Below are 25,218 nucleotides of genomic sequence, written 5' to 3'. Positions count from 1 at the left end.
AGGACATTTTTTCTTTGATGTACAAAGAGGAGACTACGTTTTTTTCTTTTATAGTAAACAGAGAAGGAAGGCTTTTGGGTGACTGACAGTTGTACTGAACAGAAGCACAAGAATCCTTTATCTCAAATGTACAATTCCCACTGATCAGGAAACAATATAAAAATGCAAATGCTTATTGAAAGCACTAAAGACCCATACTTACTTTAAACTAGTATAGTCTAAACCAGTTTTGCTTCAAGTTGAACATTATGGAGGGGCAGAAATGTGGGAGCAAGCTGCCTGGACTGGTGGTTAACGAGGGCTGAGGAGTCGGAGTCGAAGCAAATTTGGGTGCCTGGAGTCGGAGGTTTCAATAAACTGAGGAGTCGGAGTTGGATGATTTTCAATCAAATCCATAGCCTTTGTAGAAATTAGACTTATGCTGGGCATACACGATAAGTTTATGCGCCGGTATCAAGCCGGCTGCTCGATGCTGGCGCATCCCCGCGGATCGATCCCTGCTCGTCCCTGCCAGCGCTCCTTATCAGCCGCTCGATTGCCCGCTATTGTCCACCCGCGGGGATCGAGCGGGGAATCTATCCGGCAGGTCATCGGACCTGTTGGATATTATCAATCGAGCCATCAGCGGCTCGATTGATAAGGACATTCTCGAACCGTGTATGTTTAGTATAAGGAGTCGGAGTCGAGGAGTTGGAGCAATTTTGGGTACCTGAAGTCGGAGAATTCATAAACTGAGAAGTCAGAGTCGGATCATTTTTGTAGCGACTCCACAGCCCTGTGGTAACAATAGCAATAGGGCATGATTTTCCAGTAATGTCTGGACAGTTAATTGTTGGTGGGCTCCTGGGATCACCTATGCACACATGGCAAATGTACCGTAATAAGAATGGTGTTAAACAACTGTTTCTGGTAAACAAATTTGTAAAAGTGTATAGGCCTAAACCTGTACTGTAGTGTGAACTGGAAGCAATTCTGTTTACTTTGTCGGATTGCTACAGGATCAATGAGCTGGTTTGACATGACCATTCATTGATGTAGATGTACATTATGGGGTGACAATCGTTTGTATAAAGCTTAGGCGGCTTAATGGCAGATAATGCAAATTAAGCGCCCTATACATAACATGTACATGTACATGTACATGTACATGTACATCTATACATGCTGGTTCTGGGGCCCCGAGCAGTGAGAGTTCCCGGGGCCCCAGGCTGGCTTGTGCACCATTGTTTTTAATTTTATTGTAGATTCCCATGCAGTTTAGTTAGGAGGGGGGCAGATGAGAGGGAATATCCTGCACGCTGGTGCTCCCTGCTGGCCATATAGCCATTGTCTATATGCAACTGAAGCCCTCTCCAACGATTGGCTGACCTGCTCAGCTTCTGCTTGATTAATCACTGCAGACTAGGTGTGACGTGTGTGTGCACTTCTTATTGGCTTATAAGCAGCCTGCAGGCTTTATAAAGCAGCAGAGGACTGTTTGGGAGTGAGTATTTCCCTTTGTGTGTTTGGTAAGCTATACATAACAATTGGTATGAATCACCAAAGCCTGCCAAGGACAGCTGCAGTGTCAGAGCGGTGTAAGCTGGGAAGGACAACAGTCTATTAATGGTTACAATTAATTATAGCACATCTATAGGTGATCATTACCAGCACAGCACCAGTAAAGAGGTAATAAAGTGGTTGAAGGAGGGGCCCTCTGGTCATAGGGGCCCTGGTGCAGTCGCTACCACAAGCACACACCCTGAGGAAGCCCATTGGGCAAAACATGTAGGTGGGAGGAGTCACAGAAGGCTGGCCTCGCCCACCGCTACATACTAGCCGGAGTTGATCCCCGCTACCACGCTGACATGCCCTGCAGGTGCAGGTAGATCAAAAAGGCACACACCGCTGTCATCAGATGGAACGTTACCCAGGATAACACGAGTCAGTGAGTAACTGCGCAAGCTGTGGACATCTGACACCCGTGGGGGGATACAGCTTTCAGGGATTTGGCGACCCCCAAGCGAGGAGCATGGTGCTGTATGCCCACACTGTTGAACCCTGTTTGTGCTAAGCATAGCCTGCTATCTGCTACTTGAGCCATGTGGACTGGCAAGCCATTGCTATCTCGCTTTCTGCTTAAAGCTAAGCTTGCTTCCTTAAAGAGACCCCGTAACAAAAATTGCATCCTGTTTTTTATCATCCTACTAGTTCCAAAAGCTATTCTAATGTGTTCTGCTTTACTGCAGCACTTTCTGCTATCACTATTTCTGTAATAAATCAATGTATCTTTCCCCTGTCAGACTTGTCGGCCTGTGTCTGGAAGGCTGCCAAGTTCTTCAGTGTTGTGGTTCTGCTATGAACTCACCCTTCCAGGCCCCTTTATGCACACTGCCTGTGTATTATTTAGATTAGAGCAGCTTCTCTGTTCTCTCTTATCTTTTACAAGCTGGATAAATCGTCCTCTGAGCTGGCTGGGCTTTCACATACTGAAGAATTACAGACAAGGGCAAAGCTGTTTGCAGGAGAAAAACAAGCAGCCTGAAACTTCAGTGCATGAGAGCTGCAGGGGGGAAGAAACACACAATGATCTCTTGAGATTCAAAAGGAAGGGTGTATACAGCATGCTTGTGTATGGATGTATTTTCTATGTGTGGACATACTGTACATCAACCTACTTCCTGTTTTCGTGGCCATTTTGTTTGTTTATAAACAAACTTTTTAAAACTGTTTTTAACCACTTTCAATGCGGCGAGGAGCGGCGAAATTGTGACAGAGGGTAATAGGAGATGTCCCCTAACGCACTGGTATGTTTACTTTTGTGCGATTTTAACAATACAGATTCTCTTTAACCTGCTTATTTGCTTAGGCTTCAGAACTTTCTACTATGGAACTTTTCATATTATAACAGCCGGCTGCCATATAAGTCTATGGGAACCGTTTGAGTGCCAATGCATGGGCTATATGTATATATGCATCTCTTAGCAATGAGGAGATCCAATGACTATGTAGCGCTGTAGCATTTGCAGCTATTCAAAGATCCTTCAAACTTGTTTATTACCTATTTGGGGGAATTTCTATATCACAGATGTGAGCAACATGCATATGTGTGGCGTGTGTGTGTGGACAGGCTGAGTTATTCCTGAGACTCTTGTTGTGTTTTTTTCAGTGTTTTTAATTAGCAATGTTTTGATACATATCTATGGTTATTTTCCACAATAAAGCTGTATCGACTTTTCTTGGTAAGCGAGGCCTGGGCTACATTTTTGTGTCTATCCTAGTACATTCCTAGTGGCTGCTTGGTTACTCTGTTGTACTGGTCCAAGCCCTATCCCATACAGCCATATCATTCCCTGCCATATACTGATGAGGGCCAAAAGCCCAAACAGGCTATCTGCATGTGGGGTTGGTGTGGCTGTGTAATATTTAAAGCTTTAGGTTTGCTATACAGCAGCAGTTCTGGATGCTTGTCTGGCTTACAGGGGCAAAAAAAGATAATTTGCATATTCGGTAGTGGTGCATTGTGGGTAACCACAAATGTTCACTTAAAGCTGAATTATTGCAAATGTCCTTCTGTTTTAAGAAGGCAAATTTCATCAAGCATTGCTTATTAGTAGGAGGGCTTTTCAGTCTCTTTTATCCCCCCCCCCCATACATTCCTAGTGGTTTAGGTCACCATGACCTGCTTGGTTACTCTCTAGTATACTAAGGACAGTTGCAGTGTCAGAGCGGTGTAAGATGGGAAGGAGAACAGTCCATTAATGGCTAAAACTAATGAAAGTTCATCTATAGGTGATCATTCCCAGCAGAGCACCAGTAAAGAGGTAATAAAGTGGTTGCATCCCCTATTGCTACGCCACTGCTTCAGACGTGCTTTATGGAAGCCTGGCGGAAAATGCATGGGGACCACGGCGGGAGACAGGTGACGTGTAAAGTATTGCACCTGCTGGGGGAGAACACATTCTCATTCAGGGAAACAGTGTCAGGGATCCTGCCATGTCCGACCCTCATCCCGATACCGCACGCCATTATTGCTGCACCCCTGATCGATCATGCTTGTGGCAGCACTGATTTGCATCTGATCCGATAATTATCCAATCGGATGCTCAATCGGTCGCCAAGCCGATTGATGTATGGACGCCTTTACAGTTTTTTCTTTTGTCATAATGGTCCATTACGTGATCTTTACTCAGTTTTGCTTTTCATGAGTGACTTCTGTGGCAAAAAAAAAAAAAGATCATGCTAAGGGATGGACGGATTCAAGGTCATTAATCATATAAATAGCTCCTCAAGGCGTAATTCACCTTTTATCTCTTTATACATCACAGCATTGTGTATTAATTGAAAACAATATTGCGTGAAATTGGCCTAATCAAACAATGATTGGTATTGATGTCTGCCTTAGAGTGATAACATTACGTGGTTATTCTGATTTTAAGGAAAAAAAAAAAACTAAAAACATAACATTCAAGAACAACAAAAATTAAATATAACTGAAGCACCTAAACAACATTTTGCAAAAGAAAGTCCTGAGCAGAAAAAGGATTGAAAAGACAATGCTCCTTCTCCCCACCTCCTTATTTTGCCAATTAGATGGCCAAAAGCTGCTTTTGTTATCTACAGATCTAGTGATCATATCTAAATCTGTCACAATTATCAGCATGGCAGAGCTGTCCTTTCAATCAATGTTTTCCAATTAACATCAAAGGACCAAGGTTGCATTCTGCTAAGTTCCCTTCCTTTTAGAAGATCCAGGCTCTCCCCTCTTTTGAAAGCTGGAAAATAAAGTTGCAGGTTTAATTGCCACAAGTATAGTAGTAGTAAGACGAGGAGCTAGCAAAAAAGAAAAAAGCAGTTTCCCTTTACTTTGCACAGGACGGACAATTTAGTCAAGTCTTTGAAAGCATTGTGCGGTTCAGTCAAAAGCAAGGCAATATATCCCCATACTTATTCTGCTAAGTCCTAAAATAAATACCGTTGCTGCTGGTGAAACGAAAACACGGCCAAGTGGTATTAAACATTTCAGATTGTTGCTAAATCTTAAATTAATTACAGAGTTAATACAAGGGCTGCCACTAGACGCACACCGCATTAACCCATTCTCTGCCTGGCTCTTTGATTACTCAGGCAGAGCTTATGAGCACATTACACCGCTGGTGTCAAAGAAGCGAGCGCTGGTCCTCTGCTCACACATTCTTTGAGGGATTTGTGCTATCCTTCCCACTCTCTTTTAACCTAACGTTTTCTTTGTGAAAGTAGAGTTCAATCCAAGGCAACTTTACTTTGCTTCAAAGACGTTCTACGACCAAATCTTGTGTAAGTGATCTCCGCATAAAATTAACCAGACTATTGCATTTTCATGTTGCCACGATTATTCCTCACATGCAAACCAATTTTTAAACAGCTTGAAGGAGACAAAAGGAAACCGAGAGCCCAATATAGTGTAGTATCTCAGTGACAATTAGTCAGGTGTACAACAAAGTAATAATTATACTCACAAACGTCGGTCGCCACAAAGGCAACCACTGAATAACCAGGCGGGGAGAGTTATAACCTGACCCCGCTCAGGTTTAAGAAGTCGCTCTCTGTAGACAGGAAGGAATAGGGATATACCCCTCCACCAAGGGTGGACTAGACAATTTGTAAAGCAGTAACACAGAGGCGCCAAGAAGAGTAAAATCGATTAAAAACTGTTTAAAAGGGGGACGTTGGTGGACTCACCTCCCTCCAGGCAATTGACCCGATTTTGTACCCTCCAAAAAGCTACCTAGAATCTACCCAATGGCAAGTGCTGCGAGGAGCCACAAGGTCCATGTTGGGAGGCACACCTATAGAGGCATCATCGGTACAACTGATTTCTGCTGAAACCTAGCCAAGTTCCAGTGGGATAAGGTGGTACGTTATTCAGTACTATCCAGCGGACTTCTTGTAAAATAAAGTTGCCATTTACCTGTTTATTCTTATCCCTACTCTGATACTCTTGAAAAGAATGGACAGAACAAAATACCGTATATGGATTCAGCTGTGGATGAAGCTGCAGAGAAAGACTGAAACTGATATCAGTTTGATGAACAAAGTATTGTACTGTGGGGTCAATCATATAATGAACCAAGGTGTCCAAAGGAGTGAGGTGCTTAGGCAAAGGTCACACTTGCTGAAATTGTGGGCCTTTTGCCGCACACAACGTGAAATTGCATGGAAAATCCCAAGTAATGCTTTGTTATGGGGCCGCTGTGCCATCAGCGATTCTGTTTAGCATTTGATTAGCCGCCGGATCGACTCCTGTCACGTCCCCGCGGCCGCCCGGATTGATTCCCGCTTGTCCCTGCAGGCGCTTCCTTATCTTCCGCTTGATTTCCGCTATTGTCCGCACGTGAGTATCGAGCGGGGAATCAATCCGCGCGGTGATCGGACATGTCGGAAATTATCAATCGAGCCATCAATTGGTAAGAGAAAATCTTACCGTGTATGCCCAAGCATAAAGATACCAGAACAGAAAGGTTCTGGTAAAAATGATAGATGCAGTGTGTGGGGGGTAAAAAGTACATACCAGCCACTCCTGGCCCCCTCGGACTGCCGCCGTTATTGTAATATCCATGCCGATGTCCTGTGACTTTGGTGACCTTTGCCCTGGACACAGTAATGTGTGCGCAGTATGTCCTTCCCTCTTCGCTTCTGGCCGGCGCATAGTTAGCGGCTCAGAAGCACGCTGACACCTCCTGTGTGGTGCGTGTGCGCTCCACTAAACCAAGTGTCACATGCTAATCATGTGAAGTGCACACACAGCACACAGAAGACGGAGGTGTTAGCGTGCTTCTGAGCCGCTAACTATGCGCCGGCCAGAAGCGAAGAGGGAAGGACATACTGCGCACACAGGGCACAGTATGTCCAGGGTAAAGGTCACCAAAGTCACCGGACAACAGCACGGATATTACAATAACGGCAGCAGACGGAGGGGGCCAGGAGGAGCGGCTGGTATGTACTTTTTACCCTCCACGCACTGCATCTATCATTTTTACCAGAACCTTTCGGTTCTGGTATCCTTTAAAGGACACCTGAAGTGGATATGGAAGCTGCCATATTTATTTCCCTATAAACAATACAAATTTCCTTTCTGTCTTGCTGTTCCTCTGCCTCCAATGCTAGTACACTAGGTATCTGATTTCCGATTGATTTTTCAATCGATTTTCCGTTCACTTGTATTGAAAATAGTTTGAGAAATCGATCAGAAATCAGATCGGACATGTTGAAAATAATTGATCTGGCAGTGAATCTGTCGGAAAATTGCATCGTGTGTACCTAGCATAATGCTTTTAGCCATAGACCCTGAACAAGCATGCAGAACCTCCCTGGCGGTAACCCCGTGCGCTGCCTGGCCAATCAGTGCCAGGCAGTGCTGAGGGGTGGATCGGGACTCCCAATGACGTCACAACGTCGGTGAAGCCATGGGGGAAGCTCTCCAGGAAATCCCGTTCTTTGAACGGGATTTCCTGATCGGAGATCGCCGAAGGCGATCGAAGCGGGCGGGGGGATGCCGCTGAGCAGCGGCTATCATGTAGCGAGCCCTAGGCTCGCTACATGATTTAAAAAAAAAACTAACAAAAAAAAAAAAAACTGCTGCGCTGCCTCCTGGCGGAATTTATTAGACCGCCAGGAGGGTTAAGACATTGCTAAGGCATGAAAGATCAGCAGGATTGCAGGCAACTAGTATTGATCAAAAGGCAATAAATATGGCATCCTGCATATCACTCTCACTTCAAGTTCTCTTTAAGCAGTCCATGCAGTTTTCAATAGTATGTTAAGGTTTCTGCAGAATCTACCGTAATCTATATAACCAGATCTGTACAGCTTGGCAAATTAGCCAATGTCTTCACAGACTGTAATCTTTCTAGATCACACAACAGACACTAGAAGCCTGAAAACTAGACCCACTTCTTATACCCCTTCAAGATTTCCAGCCATTTATCCAGCATTGGCTCACACTCTAAAGGACAGGCAGGCGAGCAGCACAGCGGCAGCACAGAGTTTTATCAGCTCTGGAAATGCCATTATGAAAACTAAATCAGCGTGAATTCCCCGGGGATGATGATCTTACAAGGTCATCGGGGAGGTTATCGGTGGGGCACTGAGAGAAAGCTAACAAAGCAGGCTTGATCGCACCTGGCCTGTCATGTTGCATTTCCTTCAGCATGCCCATGTAATTGCTGCTGGGCCCAGGCCTGACAAGTTAAACTTACTGCAGGTCTGGGGTTACTGCAAAGCAGCATGACTGTCCCAAAATGCACCAAATAAAGGCATGCCTCAAATTTTATCCGACTGCATTTTAAATAACTTATTGCTTCACAACACGCCTCAGTAAAGATAATATCATATCATAATTAATAGTGTGATCAAGAGGTCACTATCACTTACAGCAGTGTGAATGAGAAGGATTTTCATTGTAGCACCCCCTCAGTCTATTGTCTATGGATGTCCTTTCCATAAAGGTACCCATACATATAGCAACCTGGTAGCTGATCGACCATTCATATCGATAATTATTATCAAATTGGATGAAAATTGGTGCGGGCAAATGCTAAGTATAACTACACTTCCTGCACTACTCTGTATGGGCGGGGAGGGGGGATTCGGGGGTGTGTGTAGAAGGCTCCCTCAATCTTTCTGGGGATCCCAGAGCACTGTTATTATGCCCCTATAAACGGACCTTAGACAATTTCTTAGCAGGACTAGTACTATATGTGCTTATTTTTATCTAATCATGTCCCAAGTCAGCTCATGTACACTTTAATTCAGTTAATATGTATTCCATGAATTATGATTAAATGCGCATCCAAGTTTAGTTACTGCAAACAGGAGAACCTGTCTTTACAACGCCCCTCATTGGGATAGAGAGGCTAGATTGTGAGCCAATCGTATTGTATCACAAGGATTTGTCAGTCTACTGTGAGCCTGACTAAATGTGGTGACACAACGTACAATTTTTACATTTCTTTTCAATTCAAGATTTTTATTAAATTTTTCTGATGGAATGTAACAAATGAAAAATCTAACCAATGCACCACACACACGTGTGTTCAATTCTTCCCCAATCATGAAAAAAAAAAGAATGGTTGAAACCTCTGAAAAAATTGCTTGCGTCACTACATTATGGAATTATTAATCTACCACACACCGCACAATCTTGCAAAAAAAAAGGAAAAAAAAACTGATGAGAAATTTCTGCCACTTGCGATCAAGAAAAAATTAAAAGGCAAAACAAAAACAGGAAATATGAATTTTCACTTGAATAAAAATATAAAATCTGTAGATACGATTGTTTTTATCAAAATGGAATCGTGTATGGCCACTTTTCAGGAGGGAAAAGAAGAATGACCCCTCATAGATGGTGCCATTGTGTGACGAGATTATCCATCCCACCATGCAGATACAGATCCCAAAGCAGGCAATGCACAGCAACACTTTAAAGAAATATCCTAATATAAATGTTCAGCTTAGAGGTTCTAATTTACAACACTAAAAGAAGAAGGATAATTCCAATTAGGCCTCACTGTGCTATTTATGACCAGAGTGTACTAAACACACTTATTTTATTCAATTCATTTTTTTTAACCAACATCCTGTTACCTGACTCCACAAAATAATCATCCATTTCAGCAAATAACTCAGTACAGGTTCAATAAATAGGGTAAGTTATGTACAATGAGATGCATATTGCCTATATCACCTTCTATGGGTAGAGGACAGACAGGACATTCATGTTTTTTTTCCCTCTTATTTTGTGACGCTGACAATACAGTGAGATTTGCATGTGGGAATTTGCTCTACAAAAATAACAATTCGCCCATATTTTCCATATAAAATCTGTTTAAAGTGGACTTGAATTCTTGCACAAGACAGAAGGAAAACAGAGAAATGCACCCTGTGTGTATTTAGAGAGATTAGTCTGTTTAATTCCCACTGATTTGTGCCTAATCACAAGTTGTAATTTGATTTCTTCCCTGTGTCACATGACTGCCTATGGCAGAAATGGCAGATAAGGCCATTTGAAAGCACAGGCTGTTAACAATACGTCTGCCTCCATGAATCAGGAAGGATAAAGAATGCAGATTTATTTTAGGATTTGTATCAGCTGTAACAAAGAAATGTTTTTTGTTTAAAGGTTATTATGCTGTTGTGTAGAGGATGTTCTGAGTTCAGGTCCGCTTTAAACCAAAGATCATACCTATGATAGTTTAAGGCCCCTTTTACACTAGCAGGTAATTCCTGCATTGTGTTACCCTATTTTACCACAAGGGGCCGCAAAAGCAATGAAAGTCTATGGAGACTTTAACTCTTATTGCTGTCCCTTGCAGTGCACTGGAAGTATCCAAGCTGACGAAAGCGCAACAGCATGTTACCGCAAGCATTGCCGTTAACGCACAGTGTTTGGGGTAATGGAAGTCTATGGACGATGTACGTAGTGTAAGGACGGAGCACAGTGCATCGTGGCACGCATGCCTGGACCAACGGGAATCCCAGTGATGTACTTGCTGCCCAGCAGGGAATATGTCACTGAACTGGGGACGGCGCTATGCATAAGGCCCTGTCGGTGCACTCTGACGCAGGGTCTTGATTGTCATTTTTTGTGTTGCAGCGGGATGCAGCAGGAGCATCGCAAACGCATTGCAACGCAAAAACAAAGTTTAAAAATGTAACAATTGCTTAAAGCGAATAGGAGTCGGATTAAAAATAAAAAAAAAGTAACCAGATACTTACCTAAGGAGAAGGAGGGCTCTGGGTCCTAACTGCGCTTTATAAATAAATAATGAGCCTTCCCTCTCCTTTCCCCGTGCCCTTGTTGCAGCGACAGCTTCTCTGTTTAAATTCCCCACCCCGGGGGACTTCTGAAGTCTTAGGGTGTCGAGTCCTCCCAAAGACAGGCGGCTCCATACTGCGCACACGCGAGCGCCCCCTCTCGTGCATGCACAGTATGGAGCGGCCCGTCTTCGGGAGCACTCAGGCTCCCCAAAGACTTCTGAAGCCTCCCTTCGGCGGCGGACAGAGCAGTATTTGACCAACTGAGTCAAATATTCATCAAATACTGCTATGGGGGATCCTGCGCTGGAACGGGCACCGGGAGAGGAGAGAGAAGGCTCATTAGGACCCAGAGCCTTCCCTCTCCTTAGGTAAGCATCTGGCTTTTCTTTTTTTCTTTTTCTTTTTTTTAGCATGGTTCCCATTGACGTTAAACTGAACTGCAGACACTTTAAAAATGCTGACCCTCTTACCACTGCATTTGACCAATAAAATATTGCAATTTAAAAGGGTGCTGAAGAGACATGTAACATGATGAGATAAAAGTATGTGCATGTACAGTCTAAATCCTAGTTAGAATTAGCTGGTGTAGTTTTTTCCCTCATTGTAGGGGTTTAGAATCTAGAGCTCTAAATAATTTCTATACAGGTGCACTGAAGTGTACCTCTCAATGATAACTATCTAGAGGTAATAAAACTCCTGCATGGCCGGGAAACACTTCTCAGTGCAGGATAAAAAGTATGAGATTTTTATGTATAGGAGCTGCATAGACATTATAATGTGGTTAGTCACCAAAGCTACTCTAAACTTATATTTTTAACCTTTACAATAAAGAAAAAAAAAACTATGGGATTCCATGAAAGTCTTCATTAGCATCAGAACTGTACATAAAATTTAAAATTGTTTATCTCAGTTTATTTTCACTTTAGGTTTGTGTAAAAAAATAACCCAATTCCTCTGAAGAAGAGTGGTCATAAGACCACTTGCTCCATTTCCTGTTGGACCTTGAAGATGGCTGTTGTGTTGTATAACGTATAATGTAGCACGTTTAGAAAACATTTCTACAAGTGTGAGATGGGGGAGGGAGTGTACATCCAGGATGGTAAGCGGTTTGGAGTTCCTGTTTGAAACATGAAATAAATGACGTATGTGAGAAAGTATTCGTACATCACTTAGCTGCTTGGCACGGGTAGAGGTGGCAGTGTTGTTCCTTTGTTTATTTCCTGCTTTAAGAGCTGCGTCTCTTCTGGCCTGTTCAAGCAGTAGCCGAGCTCGTTCCTTTAGCTCTTCTTGCCTGGAAAGCATTCGTTGCTATTAAAATGAAAGGGCGACAATGACAGAAGTTATACATGGAGCCCACAACACATTCAATACAGCAAATAACAAATCTGCTAGCATCAACAGCTCAGAATCTGTGTGAAGTGAGAGGTATATGGAGGCTGCCATATTATTTCCTGTCCTTTTATTTTCCAACCCGCTACGGGAAAATGAAATGCTGAATTTGGTTCCCTCCATTGCAGATGCTGACCTCGGCATCTTCAGTGTTTGTGCAAGGTCGGCATTATTCAGTGCCTGCGCAAGTGCCCGGCCACGCAGCACGCGCACCAGTGGCCGGGAGCGTTTGGCACAGTAGTTCTGCATCTGTGCAGGACGCTCCAGGCCTTGTGAGCGCAATCGCCAGATGTCGACCTAGTAAGGTCGGCATCTGCAACAGAGGGGACCCTGGGACACCAGAGCTGTGGCAAGGGACAGATCGGCTGCCTGGGGCTGGAGGAAGCCTCGGGTAAGTAGATCTTGTTGTTTTTTTTTTTTTACTTGGATGTGTTTAAAGTATACCTGAACTGAGACAGATATGGAAGCTGCCATTTTTATTTCCTCTTAAACAATACCAGTTGCCTGAAAGCCCTGCTGATTTCTTTGGCTGCAGTAATGTCGGATTCTCACACCTGAAACAAGCATGCAGCTAACCGGGTCAGAGTTCCTGATCTGCATGCTCGTTTAGGATCTATGGCTTAAAGTATTCGAGACAAAGCATCAGAAGTACAGCCAGGCTATTTGTATTGTTTCAAGTAAACCTATAAGTTTGGAAAAAAAAAATAGATACTTACCTTGGGAGGGGGAAGCCTCTGGAACCTAATGAGGCTTCCCCATCTCCTTCCGCCAGCCCGATCTGGAGCTGGCAGCTCCGAACACACAGCCACAATAATATTTACACTAGCCTGCCTGTGCAGGCAAACTATCGGCTTTCTGCTTGAGCAGCGGAAATTGCTGAGTCTGATTGGGTCCTTATTTGCAAAAATGACAGTAATATACTCTCATGGCATACATAGTTACATAGTTATTTTGGTTGAAAAAAGACATACGTCCATCGAGTTCAACCAGTATAAAGTACAACACCAACCTGCTCCCTAACATATCCCTGTTGATCCAGAGGAAGGCGAAAAAACCCTTACAAGGCATGGTCCAATTAGCCCCTAAAGGGAAAAATTCCTTCCCGACTCCAGATGGCAATCAGATAAAATCCCAGGATATTATATTAAAAGTTGAGTACCTAAGGTAACTGTATTTTTTTTTAAAAATAATTTTTTTAAACAACTGTTTAATGTTGGTAACTATGGGAGAGGGGGATTAATGGGGGATTTATGTATTTTTTATTAAATTTAATGTATGTAGGAGTCTTTTACTTTTTGGCCGCTAGATGTCCCGGCACTTTCTTCTTGTGCACTGTGAACAGTACACAGGAAGGGACAGTGTTGTGTGTGTGTTTTTACTTTTACTGTCAATGACCACCAGCATCTTTAATCAGCTTTGGGAACACATGTTCCCATTCACCAATCAGAGTACTAACGGGTTGCTATTACAATGTATATGGGAGCACGCACGAGTGGGAGATTGCGGTGAGGCATGCATATCTAAGCCCCTGGAGCTAAAGGGGCGTAGCTATACTGTCGCTGCTCCAACAAGTGGTTAAAGTGGGATTATACTTCCAAAACAAACATTTCAGAACCTACTCTTAAGCCCAATCTACACGATACGATTATTTGTACGATTCGATTACGATTCTATTTACGATTCCATTAAATCCGACATGTCCGATCGGGATTCGATTTAGTTCGATTTGCCATTGTTTTGCAATTGCAAATCGATTTGCATCAAATCGAATCCTGATCGGACATGTCGGATTTAATCGAATCGTAAATCGAATCGTAATCAAATCGTATCGTGTAGAATGGGCTTTAGTTAGAGATTCTTGCTGCTGCCGATGACCAGAGATAAGCAAGCTTCTACTTCTCTCTTCAGTGAAAATAAATGCTTTTACACACAGGGTATACTTGGGAATGATTTCAATTGTTCTTTTATGTAGCCAAGAGTAGTTACTGAAATTTTAGTTTTGGGAGTATAATCCCACTTTAAAAGGAAATAAATGACAGCCTTCATACCCCTCTCAGTTGAGGTGAGCTTTAACTTTTCTCCAGGAAGATAATTTCACACATTATAAATAACATACTTTTAAGCCACCAGCAAGCAAAATAATAAGATTTCGTTTATACCTACTTCTTTTGTATTTTTTTTATTGCACAGTGCTAAAAAATTACTTTGTAGAGTAGATTAAAAACTATCTCCACTGAGAAAACTCAGGAGAAAAGGTAATTGCATATGGGCCTATGTTCCTCATTCAATTCACTTTTTCTTTTAAGTTTTTTCCATTTAAGCCACCAGCAAGCAATACAATAGAATACATTTGACAGTATTTTTTTTTCAACTATTTTTTGGTACTTTTTTAATTTGAGAGTGCTGGTAAAGTTATTTTAAACAGGAGATTAAGATTTCCTAGAAGATACGTAGGAGAAAAAGTGAATTGAATTAAAGGCCTATGCGTCACCTAAATACAGTATGTCAGTCCTGCATTACAAGTGTATTCACACCTAGCCTAATAGGAATGGACTATATCCACATTCCACCTTTGTTTCCTTAACACACATTTGACTGATGCTAGGAACAAAAAGGTCTTATAGGAAACATAGCAACACTCTGGCTCTTCAGACAACTGGTTCAGCAGGTATCTCTACATCTGACTGCATAAAACGTAACAGGATCGCATTATGTTCACATAGATGGAGCCAGGTAAGAATTACACAGACATAGGAATGAGGTTCGTCACTGAGGTCGGCTGTCCCTGCAGGAGGAACAGTATGCTCTGTTTTACAGAAGGACTCCATGATAGGATTACTGCTGTAACATTTTCTGCTTCCTAAATATACAATCTTTGTGATGCTAACTTCAAGTATCTGTCTTTATACTACACGAGGGGCCGCCATAACTGGGCCGAACTCCCACTAACATTGGTGAGCGGTGACAATTCCGCTTGTTTTCACATGAAATGAAACAATAAGACACTGCAGTATTGCTCTCCTTCTGCCACAGATGGATGAGGGAAATGCTCAGGGAAAAGGGAAACCACTAGAAAATTCCTATGTACAGAACCAATTCTTTCCAATGCCGTAGTGCAATGCACAACTAATGCGCAGTACAGGTGAAGGAATTTTCCATGTTTCCCTATGGGTCAGTTTACATCTATGCCTTTTAACAGAAGTTTTTTTTCGCAACACACCCCTGCATGCATTGTCTTGTGGGCTGCGGACTCAAATACAAAAGCGTGCATTAAAGAGTAAATATTAAAATTGAGCGCATTCAAGTGCATTTGTTTTTAGTGTAGTTTAGTTACCGAAAAGAACAGAGCTTTTAGTTCAGCTATATCCATTGCAAGAATTAATAACAAATATAATTTAAGCTTTTTTGTTTTGTTTTTATTTGCATATAAAACACAAGTCATTCCACAGTTCTTCTAATACAAAGTGCTGGGATAGGACTCCCTGGACTAGACTTTGTCACCATAAAAATCAAATTTCAACAGCAACTGTTCTGAGTGTATTAAGTGATAAAGATGCTAATCCTGCATTCAAAACTTGCATAACTTTTTTCTGCTGTTATGGTTTGTAGTTATCATATACTTTAGGAGCACTGGCCCTAGTGCCAAAGAGTTGAATGCTGGGAGTTCTCTTTATCTATAATATATTCTTCCTCTTCCATTTATTTCCCTGCCTATCTGCTTATCAGAAACACCCTCTGCTTGCTTGTGTTTACAAGCAAGGCTGAGGTGACTCAGTGATTGGCTGTGTAAATAAAAAAAAAAAAAAAAAGGAAAGTGCAGTTGTTAGTATACACCTCAGTGGGAGTGTCTGAAGACTCTGGGAGAAGGGCAGCTAATGAATACACAATGAGCAAGAGAAGGGAGGGGGGAAACAAGAGTTAGGGAGGATATGATGTCAGCATAAGCTTGGCAAGATGGCCACTGCCTATAATAGGATTTTCTGCTTTTCCTTTATAAAATTCACAGGAATCATTACGTGGATAGCACAATACATCTGTAATGTAAGTAGAAGTAGTATTTATCTACTTATATATGTGTTTTTTATTTCTAGGTTAGCATGGGTGTCGCTTGTTCTTTAACAGTGCTACTGCCTAGTGAGCACACCTTATTGGCTGCAGCTCAAGCGCTTTGAGTCCGCCTGTAGAAAAGCGCAATATAAATGTTATTTGTCATGTCTTGACTCTGTCTGCATGGAGTTTCTAGGTTTTTCGCACTTTGCACAAGTTTCCTTCCACATTCCAAAAACATACTGATAAGTTATGAAATGCTAACATATGCTAAGCTATTTTTGCTGTAAGACTCAAGAACAGGGGTAAATAAGGAGTGCTGCAGCCACTTAGAGTGCAGTTAGTAAGGCACCCTGGTAAGCATTCGGGGCATTAGGGAGTCTGGCGCTAGTCTAGTTTAGAGGACCCAGCAAAAAACCTTGTAGGCAACAGTTTTCCAATCACAAATCGTTGTGATTGGCCAAATAGTGTTGGAGTAGTTTACTACAACCTATCCGAAGAGGTTTCAGATTGCTGTTCACCCAATCACATTAGTGAAATTTTCCTATGAGGTTACCTATTGGGTTCCATAAACTAAATTAGCACTGAGAGTCTAGCCCAAGGACTTCATACTAGTAATATATTGTTCCAACTAGAATTCAATGAATTCTACTACCCAATATTAGCAATAGACTAATGCTGGCCATACATAGGTCGATCTGGCGGCCGATTAGCCACCGGATCGACTCCTGCCGTGTCCCCGCTCGTCCGCCTGGATCGATTCTCGCTCGTCCCTGCCGGCGCTTCTTATCTTCCGCTCGTTTCGCCGCTATTGTCTGCTCGCGGGTATCAAGCGTGGAATCGTTCCCCGTGGTGATCGGACACGTCGGATATTATCGATTGAGCCATCAGGCTCGATTGATATGCCTCCCTCGACACCGTGTATGCCCAGCATTATGGTGGCCACTAATGATCCAATCTTTTTCATCCAATCTTACCATTTCTATGTAATAAAAGGGAACTGCCTAAATTATCCATTCGTTATATTCACTCAATTTACCCTTATACTACATAGATTTGGTAAAATTGGATAAAAAAAAGATTGGATCGTTAATGGTCACTTTAAGATAGGGAATCTGGAAACTGGACTAGGACTATGGTAGGGATTACACTGCGAGTTCCTCTGAGGGACAGTTAGTGACATGACTATAGACTGTATAGGTGTCAGCACTATGTAAATACACAATAATTATAAGCTAGGAATTAAAACATAAGCACTGCCTTCTTCCTAGAGGGATATACAGAAACAATACATTAGAGAAACAAAAGCTGCTAGGTGCAGCACATGATTTAGTTAATGGCCTAATTATCAACATGTAATTTGAAAGAAAAGAATTAAAGGGCCACAAGCCAGTGGTGATGTGTGGCTGCTGTTCTGCCTTTAAACTCTGAATAGACATAATGACTTTGAGAGGTTTACAATCCAATAATGTAGGTGAAGTGATTTACAACCTGAAAGGAACCAAAAGTGAGATTTGTGCAGTAAAGCACATAAAGACTACCCCAGCCCTCTAATTAGTAACCTGTGTAAACAAACTGTATCCTTGTGAATGTGCGGAACCTGAGGCTGGATGCCATACAGGCCGGTTCCTCCCAGAATTACTATATATACACACTTCACTTTGTGAGCAATCATATATGCATTATACAGGGGGAAAAAGTTGAACTTATCTGGAGCTTATAATGGTCCCCCACAGATGTGTTGTGTCCGCGCAGCCGCTAACCAATGCTCCAGTCCCCGTCTCTGGTTCACTTCCAGAATTTGGGACTTTAAAGTCTGAAAACCACTGCGCCTGCACAGCCGCACCCTCGCTCCTGCTGACGTCACTGGGAGTGTACTGCGCAGGCCCAGTACTGTCTGCAACTGTGCAGTATGCTCCCGGTGATGTCAGCGGGAGCCAGGACGCGGCCACGCAGGTGCAGTGGTTTTCCGACTTGAAAGTCGCAAATTCCGGAAGTGACCCAAAGGCGGAAAACGGAGCATCGGTGAGTGGCTGCGCGGACACAGAATGTCTGCAGGGGACCGTTACAAGACCCGGGTAAGCTCAACTCTGTTCCCCCTACCCCCCCCCTACAGTAGTCCTTTAACCCTGAATTGTGCTGAGAAAAAATTATGCTGTGCTTTTGTCCAGCCTTATAAATTGCAATTAGTGTTCAAAGAACAACTTCCACTGCAGCAAGCAACAGATAAACTTCAGAACAAAAAGCTAATGCTGGGAATACACCATGAGTTTTTAGGCACGTACACACGCCGTACTTTAGCAAACGACGGATCCGTCAGACCCTCCCGCTGGGCGGACGTTCTGCCAAAAGTAGCACGTGTGTACAAGCTGTCTGCAGACTGATAAGACGGTTTCTGACAGATCCGCTGAGCGGATCTGTCAAAAACAGTCTTATCAGTCTGCAGACAGCTTGTACACAAGCGCTTCTGTGGGCAGAACGTCTGCCCAGTGGGAGGGTCTGACGGACCAGTAGTTTGCTTAACTACTTAACGACCGCCTAACGCCGATAGGAGTCGGCAGGTCTTAAGTGGTTTTCCATGGAAACGGCCGCGGCCTTTTCCATGGAAACGGATCGAGCGGCCTTTCCACGTCAGTTCACGGAGGGTGTCTCCGTGAACAGCCGGAGAGCCGCCGATCGCGGCTCGCCTCCAAAATGTAAACACGCGGGGAAGAAATCCCCGCTGTTTACCTCATACGGCGCTGCTGCGCAGCAGCGCCGTAAGGCAGATCGGTGATCCCCGGCCTCTGATTGGCCGGGGATCGCCGGCATATGATAGGCTGAAGCCTATCCTACTATGTGCAGGACGGATATCCGTCCTGCGCAGCCCATGGAGGGAGAGGGAGGGACGGAAAGGAAGGGAGAGCCGAAAATGCTGCAGAGGGGGGCTTTGAAGAGCCCCCCCCCCCCGCAAAACGCAGCAAGCCGGCAGCGACCCCCAGCAGGACATCCCCCTAGTGGGGAAAAAAGGGGGTAAGTCTGATCGCCCTGGCATAATCCTGATCTGTGCTGCGGGCTGGAGAGTCCACACAGCACAGATCAGGCAAAACACCCCTGGTCCTTAAGTGGTTAAGTATGGCGTGTGTAGGCGCCTTTTAGCAGATAGATGGCTCGATAGATAACTTCCGACAGGTCCAATCTGATTCTAATAGTTTTTCTGACCGATTTTCTCATAGAAGTGAATGGAAATCGATTAGAAAAACGATCGGAAACCTACTGGAGAATCGATCTGCCAGTAAATCTGCTGAAAAAACTCATCATGCGTTAGCAGCATTAACCTTCCTGGCGGTAAGCCCGAGCTGAGCTCGGGCTATGCCGCGCAGGAAGATATCTCAGCCCCTGGTGGGGCGATTTTGCTCATTTAAAGTGCTGTGCGCGCAGCTAGCACTTTGCTAGCCGCGCGCACAGCTTGATCGCCGCCGCTCTGCGGCGATCGTCCACACGCAGCAGCGGAAAAGGGCCCCCCCGCTAGAGCCCTGCGCTGCCCGGACCAATGAGTTCCGGGCAGCACTATGGGCTGGATCGGAGGCGTCTGACATCAGGACGTCGGCTGACGTCCATGACGTCATTCCGATCGTCGCCATGGCGACAGGAGAAGCCAAACAGGGGAACGCGTTATGTACTTGTTCCCCTGTTTGCTATTGATGCTGGCGACGAGCGCACTAGAGGGATACTTGCGCCCTCTAGTGGTGTTTCATGTAGCTACCACTCTGGTAGCTTTACATGAAAAAAAAAAAAAATTAAAAAAAAAAATTGATTTCTGCCTATTTGGCAGAAAAAATAAACCGCCAGGAAGGTTAAGCTGGCAAGTAGATAAAAGAATGTTAATACAAAAAAAAAAATTAATTCAGGTCCAATTTAATCAATATTTAGGTCTAGTAAAATGTATGTCTGTAGGTTATTATCTTACCTAATAAAAGTTAAGTGTCGCTGCGTCCAGCAGTTTTGTCCCAGTGTCCCAGGATTTTTGTTACTGCGCATGTGCGCAGTAACGGACAGCTGGGACCAGGGAGACGGACAGCGAGCGAGGTGGGCGGGTGTGGGAGAGGGAGGTGGGCACGCGCCTGTGTCAGGCGCACGCTCGGCGTGCGGCGGTTGCGTGCGCATGCGCACTGGACCTAGAGCCCGTTTTTAAACAGGCTGGGTCTACTAGTACTGTAGTAAAAGGCATTTGATTATACAGTTCATAAGGCTTTGCACTTTCCTATAACCGATGAGAATTCTTATCTGAAAGTCAGAAAACAATTCAACCTTCCATCCAACTCTGGCCCCACCTAGACTGCCTCCCAAAAAGCAGAGGTGACACATTATGATTAATTAGGTAGGGCAGAACATGACTTTAATTAACCCTGTTTCACTTAGGAAAATAAAACAACTCTTCTTTCACACAACTACATTGCCAAAAATTCCGGTGAAATTAAATGAACAATGTCAAGTCCAAAGCAAAACACAGGGTATTACAGGTAAAAGGTGGCCACTAACGATCTAATCTTTATCAGATTTTAACAAATCTATGTAGTATAAGAGTAAATTGAGTTTACACATAGAATGGATAATTTAGGCAGTACCTAATATTACATAGAAATTGTAAAATTGGATCGTTAGGGGCCACCTTTAGTACACCTGACACTATTTTGTTTTGTGGGTTTGAACCACTGTTTTGTAAAGAGGAGCTTTAACCCAGGATTGAACTTCATTCTAGTCAATAGCTGATACCCCTTTTCCCACAAGAAATCTCTACCTTTTCTCGAACAGATGTACAGGGGGGTCTGTATGGCTGATATTGTGGTGAAACTCCTCCCACAGTGTGATGTCATGACCATGGTCCTGACAGTTTACTACCTGTGAACCTTGTTGCATTATGGTAAATACCAGTTTTTTCCAACAGCCAAGGAAGCAATATGTCCTTCTGTGAATAGAACTCTGAAGAATGCTGGGCATACACTGCTCGTTTTTGCCGCTCAATTCCCCCGTTCAATTGTTTCCACGCTCGATTTTGCAGTCAATTCTTTTATCTTCCGCTCGTTTTTCTTATCTTTTTCCATTCAATGCTACTACAAATCGAGCGGCAAAACGATTGAGTGGGAGATCGGACATGTCAAATGATCTATCGAGCCATCTAAATGGCTCAAAAAGGAGCCGTGTATTCCCAGCTTTACGGACAATCTGTACAGATCACCTGGCAGAACTAAAGAGGTCACCACCAGTAATACATTTCACAATGAAAATCAGGGAGAGGAAAGATTTTATAATGGGCAGACACTGACTAAATAATCTATAAATGAATATTTATTCATTGTTATTTTCACTGCAATTCTTCTAAACAATTTTAGGGAACTCAAAATATCAAGATCTCTGTTAACCATGTGATGTTTAACCACTATGTAAGTTAAATGACACCGGGCCTGCTGAATGTGCATCACATGTTCTGCTTCTTCTACAGCTATAGCCTTGGCTGGAGACTAAAGCTTCCAGAGATGTATCAGGGCATCCTGGCATGAAGTCATTATCTGCTTGCCTTCCTGGCATTGCGGTGCCAAAGAATGTTATGGGGCTGAGCTAAACACTCCTATTCTCTCCATGCAGGAGGGTGTAGTCACCGCTGATGTCGCTTATCAGTGAGGAGAAAATGAATAGTAATCAGCAAAGGCTGCACAACCTGTTCAAGCACTAACTGACCTCGCCTGGCACCACACAGATATTAGAAATAGCTGGATCTGATTACAGTAATATGATGTCTATCAGGACTTTAAGAAGATAGCCAGGAAATTTTTATTCCTCAGCACAGTTTTAAGGTTCTCCTCCCTATTAAATAAAAACATCACTCACTGAATCACTGATAAAGATCTGGCAATGACGTCACACAGCGTGTTCCTGCTTGCACCCTGGGTGTTCGAGGAAACTGGGAGCTGCATTATAGGGGTGTGTGCTGGCATCCCTTACTGCCATGGGAAAACAAAATGAGGGGGGAGGTGGGGGTTGGTGCATGCCACTCTCGCTCTTCCCTTGCTGGAAGCAGTAAAAAAAAAAGGCGCATATGGCTAATGGACAAAAAGGCCGCCACCATAGACTGCAATGCAAAATATCGGCTATTTGGCGCCCTACAGGAAATTTTGGGCGCCCGAGAAATAGCGGTTGCAGGGATCGTGTTAACAAAAGTTTTCGTTTACAGAATAAGGTTTATTACAAATATCGTTTACAAATTCGTTTTGACTTTGTGTTTTACTTATTTTATCGTTTTTAAATTTCGCTTATAGGAGCTTTTACGCATTTTTTTCGTTTTTAAATTTGGCTTTCAGGACTTTCGTTCACACTTATTTTATCATTTCAAAATTTGTTTTCATACGTATAATGCTTAACCACTTCACCACTGAGGGTTTTACCCCTGAAACACCAGCACAATTTTCACCTTTCAGCGCTCCTTCCATTCAATCGGCTAGGACTTTATTATTACTTATCGCAATGAAATGAACTATATCTTGTTCTTTTCGCCACCAATTAGGCTTTCTTTAGGTGGGACATTATGCCAAGAATTATTTTATTCTAAATGTGTTTTAATGGGAAAATAGGAAAAAAAATCATTATTTTTCAGTTTTCGGCCATTATAGTTTTTAAATAATGCATGCTACTGTAATTAAAACCAATGAAATGTATTTGCTCAATTGTCCCGGTTATAAAACCGTTTACATTATGTCCCTATCACAATGTTTGGCGCCAATATTTTATTTGGAAATAAAGGTGCATTTTTTTCAGTTTTGCATCCATCCCTAATTACAAGCCCATAGTTTATAAAGTAACAGTGTTATACCCTCTTGACATAAATATTTAAAAAGTTCTGTCCCTAAGGTAACTATTTATGTTTTTTTTTTTAATTGTATTTTTTTTTTTAATTACAAAAAAATAATAATTGGGGAGTGTGGGAGGTAATGAGTTAATTTAATGTGTAAAACTAATGTATTTGTATATGTAAAATGCTTTAGGGTGTAGTTTTACTATTTGGCCACAAGATGGCCACAGTGAGTTTGTGTTCATGCGACCTGTAAGCGTCCGGAAGGACGCTTACAGGAAGCACTATGAGGCTGGGAAAATCACAATGATCGCGCTGTTTCTCATAGAAGCAGCAGATCATTGCGGGGGCCTAGATCAACGAACGGGAATAGATTTTCCCGTTCATTGATCTCTGGGCGAGCGGGTGGCGGCATGCACGAGCGGCGGGTGTACGAACGGCAGTAGCGCGGACAGCGGCGGTAGCGTGGGAGGTACGTATTTCTCCGTCCCTTGGTTTTATAAGGATGGAAAAAGGGACGGAGAAATCCGTACCGCGGGGGGTAAAGTGGTTAAATATTGTTTTTAACCTTATTCTATTAGAAATACATCGCTTTTGGTAATAACTTTTTTTTTCTAGACTTATAAAGCATCGATTATAGTTTTCAAATTTATTAACTTACTAATATATCGCTTTTAATATTACCATTATTTTAAGATTTTTAATGCGCACGTGATTGTAAGGCTACTTATTCTAATATATATATATATATATATATATATATATATATATATATATATATATATATATATATATATATATATATATATATATATATATATATATATATATATATATATCCACTTAAGCCTATCTGGACGAATATGTTCGTCCACATAGGCTGTGCACCTTTTCCAGGGTGCGGTACGCGCGATCGCACGCGCTCCTGCCGCCGCCTCCCCAACCGATCTAAGTCCTCCGCAGAAAAACCGGTGGTCTCATCAGAGAGCGCGGTATTTCTGCAAAAAAAAGTTCCCAGTCTTCATTCTAGTTCCTGGAAGCATCATTGTACGCTTCCAGGACTTTTTTGACTGTGGCCATCTTGTGGCCAAATAGTAAACTACACCCACATATAATTTTTTTTATAAATAAATACATTAAATTACATTTAAAAATTAGCTGTTTACTTCCCCACACCAACAATTACTCAAATAAAATGTTTAATAAAAAAAAAAATTACAATTGGAAAAAAAAACAAAACATAAATAGTTACCGAAGGGTCTGAACTTTTTAAATATGCATGTTAAAGGAGTATATGAATATACTTTTTTAAATTATGGGGTGGTAAATTGTGATGGACGCAAATTGAAAAAATGCACCTTTATTTCCAAATAAAATAACGGCGCCATACATTGTGATAGGGACATAATTTAAATGGTGTTATAAGCGGGACAAATAGGCAAATAAAATACATGGGTTTTAATTACGGTAACATGTATTCATTTCAAACTATGATGGCCAAAAACTGAGAAATAATGATTTTCTTCCATTTCTTTCTGAATATTCCTGTTAAAATGGATTTAGAATAAAATAATTCTTAGCAAAATGTACCACCCAAAGAAAGCCTAATGTGTATGTGATTTTAAGGCTATATATTCTATTACAAATATATAAATTGTTCTATTCATGTTATTTATAGTGAAGTATTTAAGGATTAAATAGATTATTGTTTATATGTGTGTAAAGGCTCATACCCACGTCAAATTTTTCCAAACGACCGGTCGTTTGGACGTTTGAACATCAAATCGGGCGTGTGTACAGTCGGTCGTTCAGCTGATGAGACGGGTTTTGACGGACTGCTTGACCGGTCGTTTGGAAAATTCGACGTGTGGATGTACCTTAAGGGTGTTTGTGCAGTGGGGATGGTTAGGCACCACCAGGGGGATTGTTTAGGTTAGGCACTACCTGGGGGATGGTTAGGTTTAGGCACCACCAGGTGGGTGGTTATGATTAGGCACCACCAGGGGAGATTTAGGGTTAGGCACCACCAGGGGAGATTTAGGGTTAGGCAACACCAGGGGGGTTTTAGGGTTAGGCACCACCAGTGTGGTTTTAGGGTTAGGCACCACCAGGGGGGTGGTTAGGGTTAGGCACCACCAAGGGGGTCTAGTGGTTAGGGATAGGTACAGGGAGGGTTCTGT

General features: G+C 42.7%; 1 protein-coding gene across 9 annotated transcripts in view; it reads right to left on the bottom strand.

The window, feature by feature from the left end:
• EHBP1 (EH domain binding protein 1) overlaps positions 1–25,218 on the bottom strand; it is a 558,994-nt gene that overhangs the window by 211,094 nt on the left and 322,682 nt on the right. For all 9 annotated transcript variants that reach the window (XM_068232339.1, XM_068232340.1, XM_068232344.1 and 6 more), the window contains one exon: positions 11,941–12,084. In XM_068232339.1, the coding sequence (XP_068088440.1) occupies positions 11,941–12,084 (144 nt within the window). The remainder of the gene's footprint in view (positions 1–11,940; positions 12,085–25,218) is intronic.

The sequence above is a fragment of the Hyperolius riggenbachi genome, chromosome 4 (assembly GCF_040937935.1).
Source record: "Hyperolius riggenbachi isolate aHypRig1 chromosome 4, aHypRig1.pri, whole genome shotgun sequence".
In the NCBI taxonomy this organism is placed as follows: Eukaryota; Metazoa; Chordata; class Amphibia; order Anura; family Hyperoliidae; genus Hyperolius; species Hyperolius riggenbachi.
This window is presented reverse-complemented; position numbering and strand designations above follow the sequence as displayed.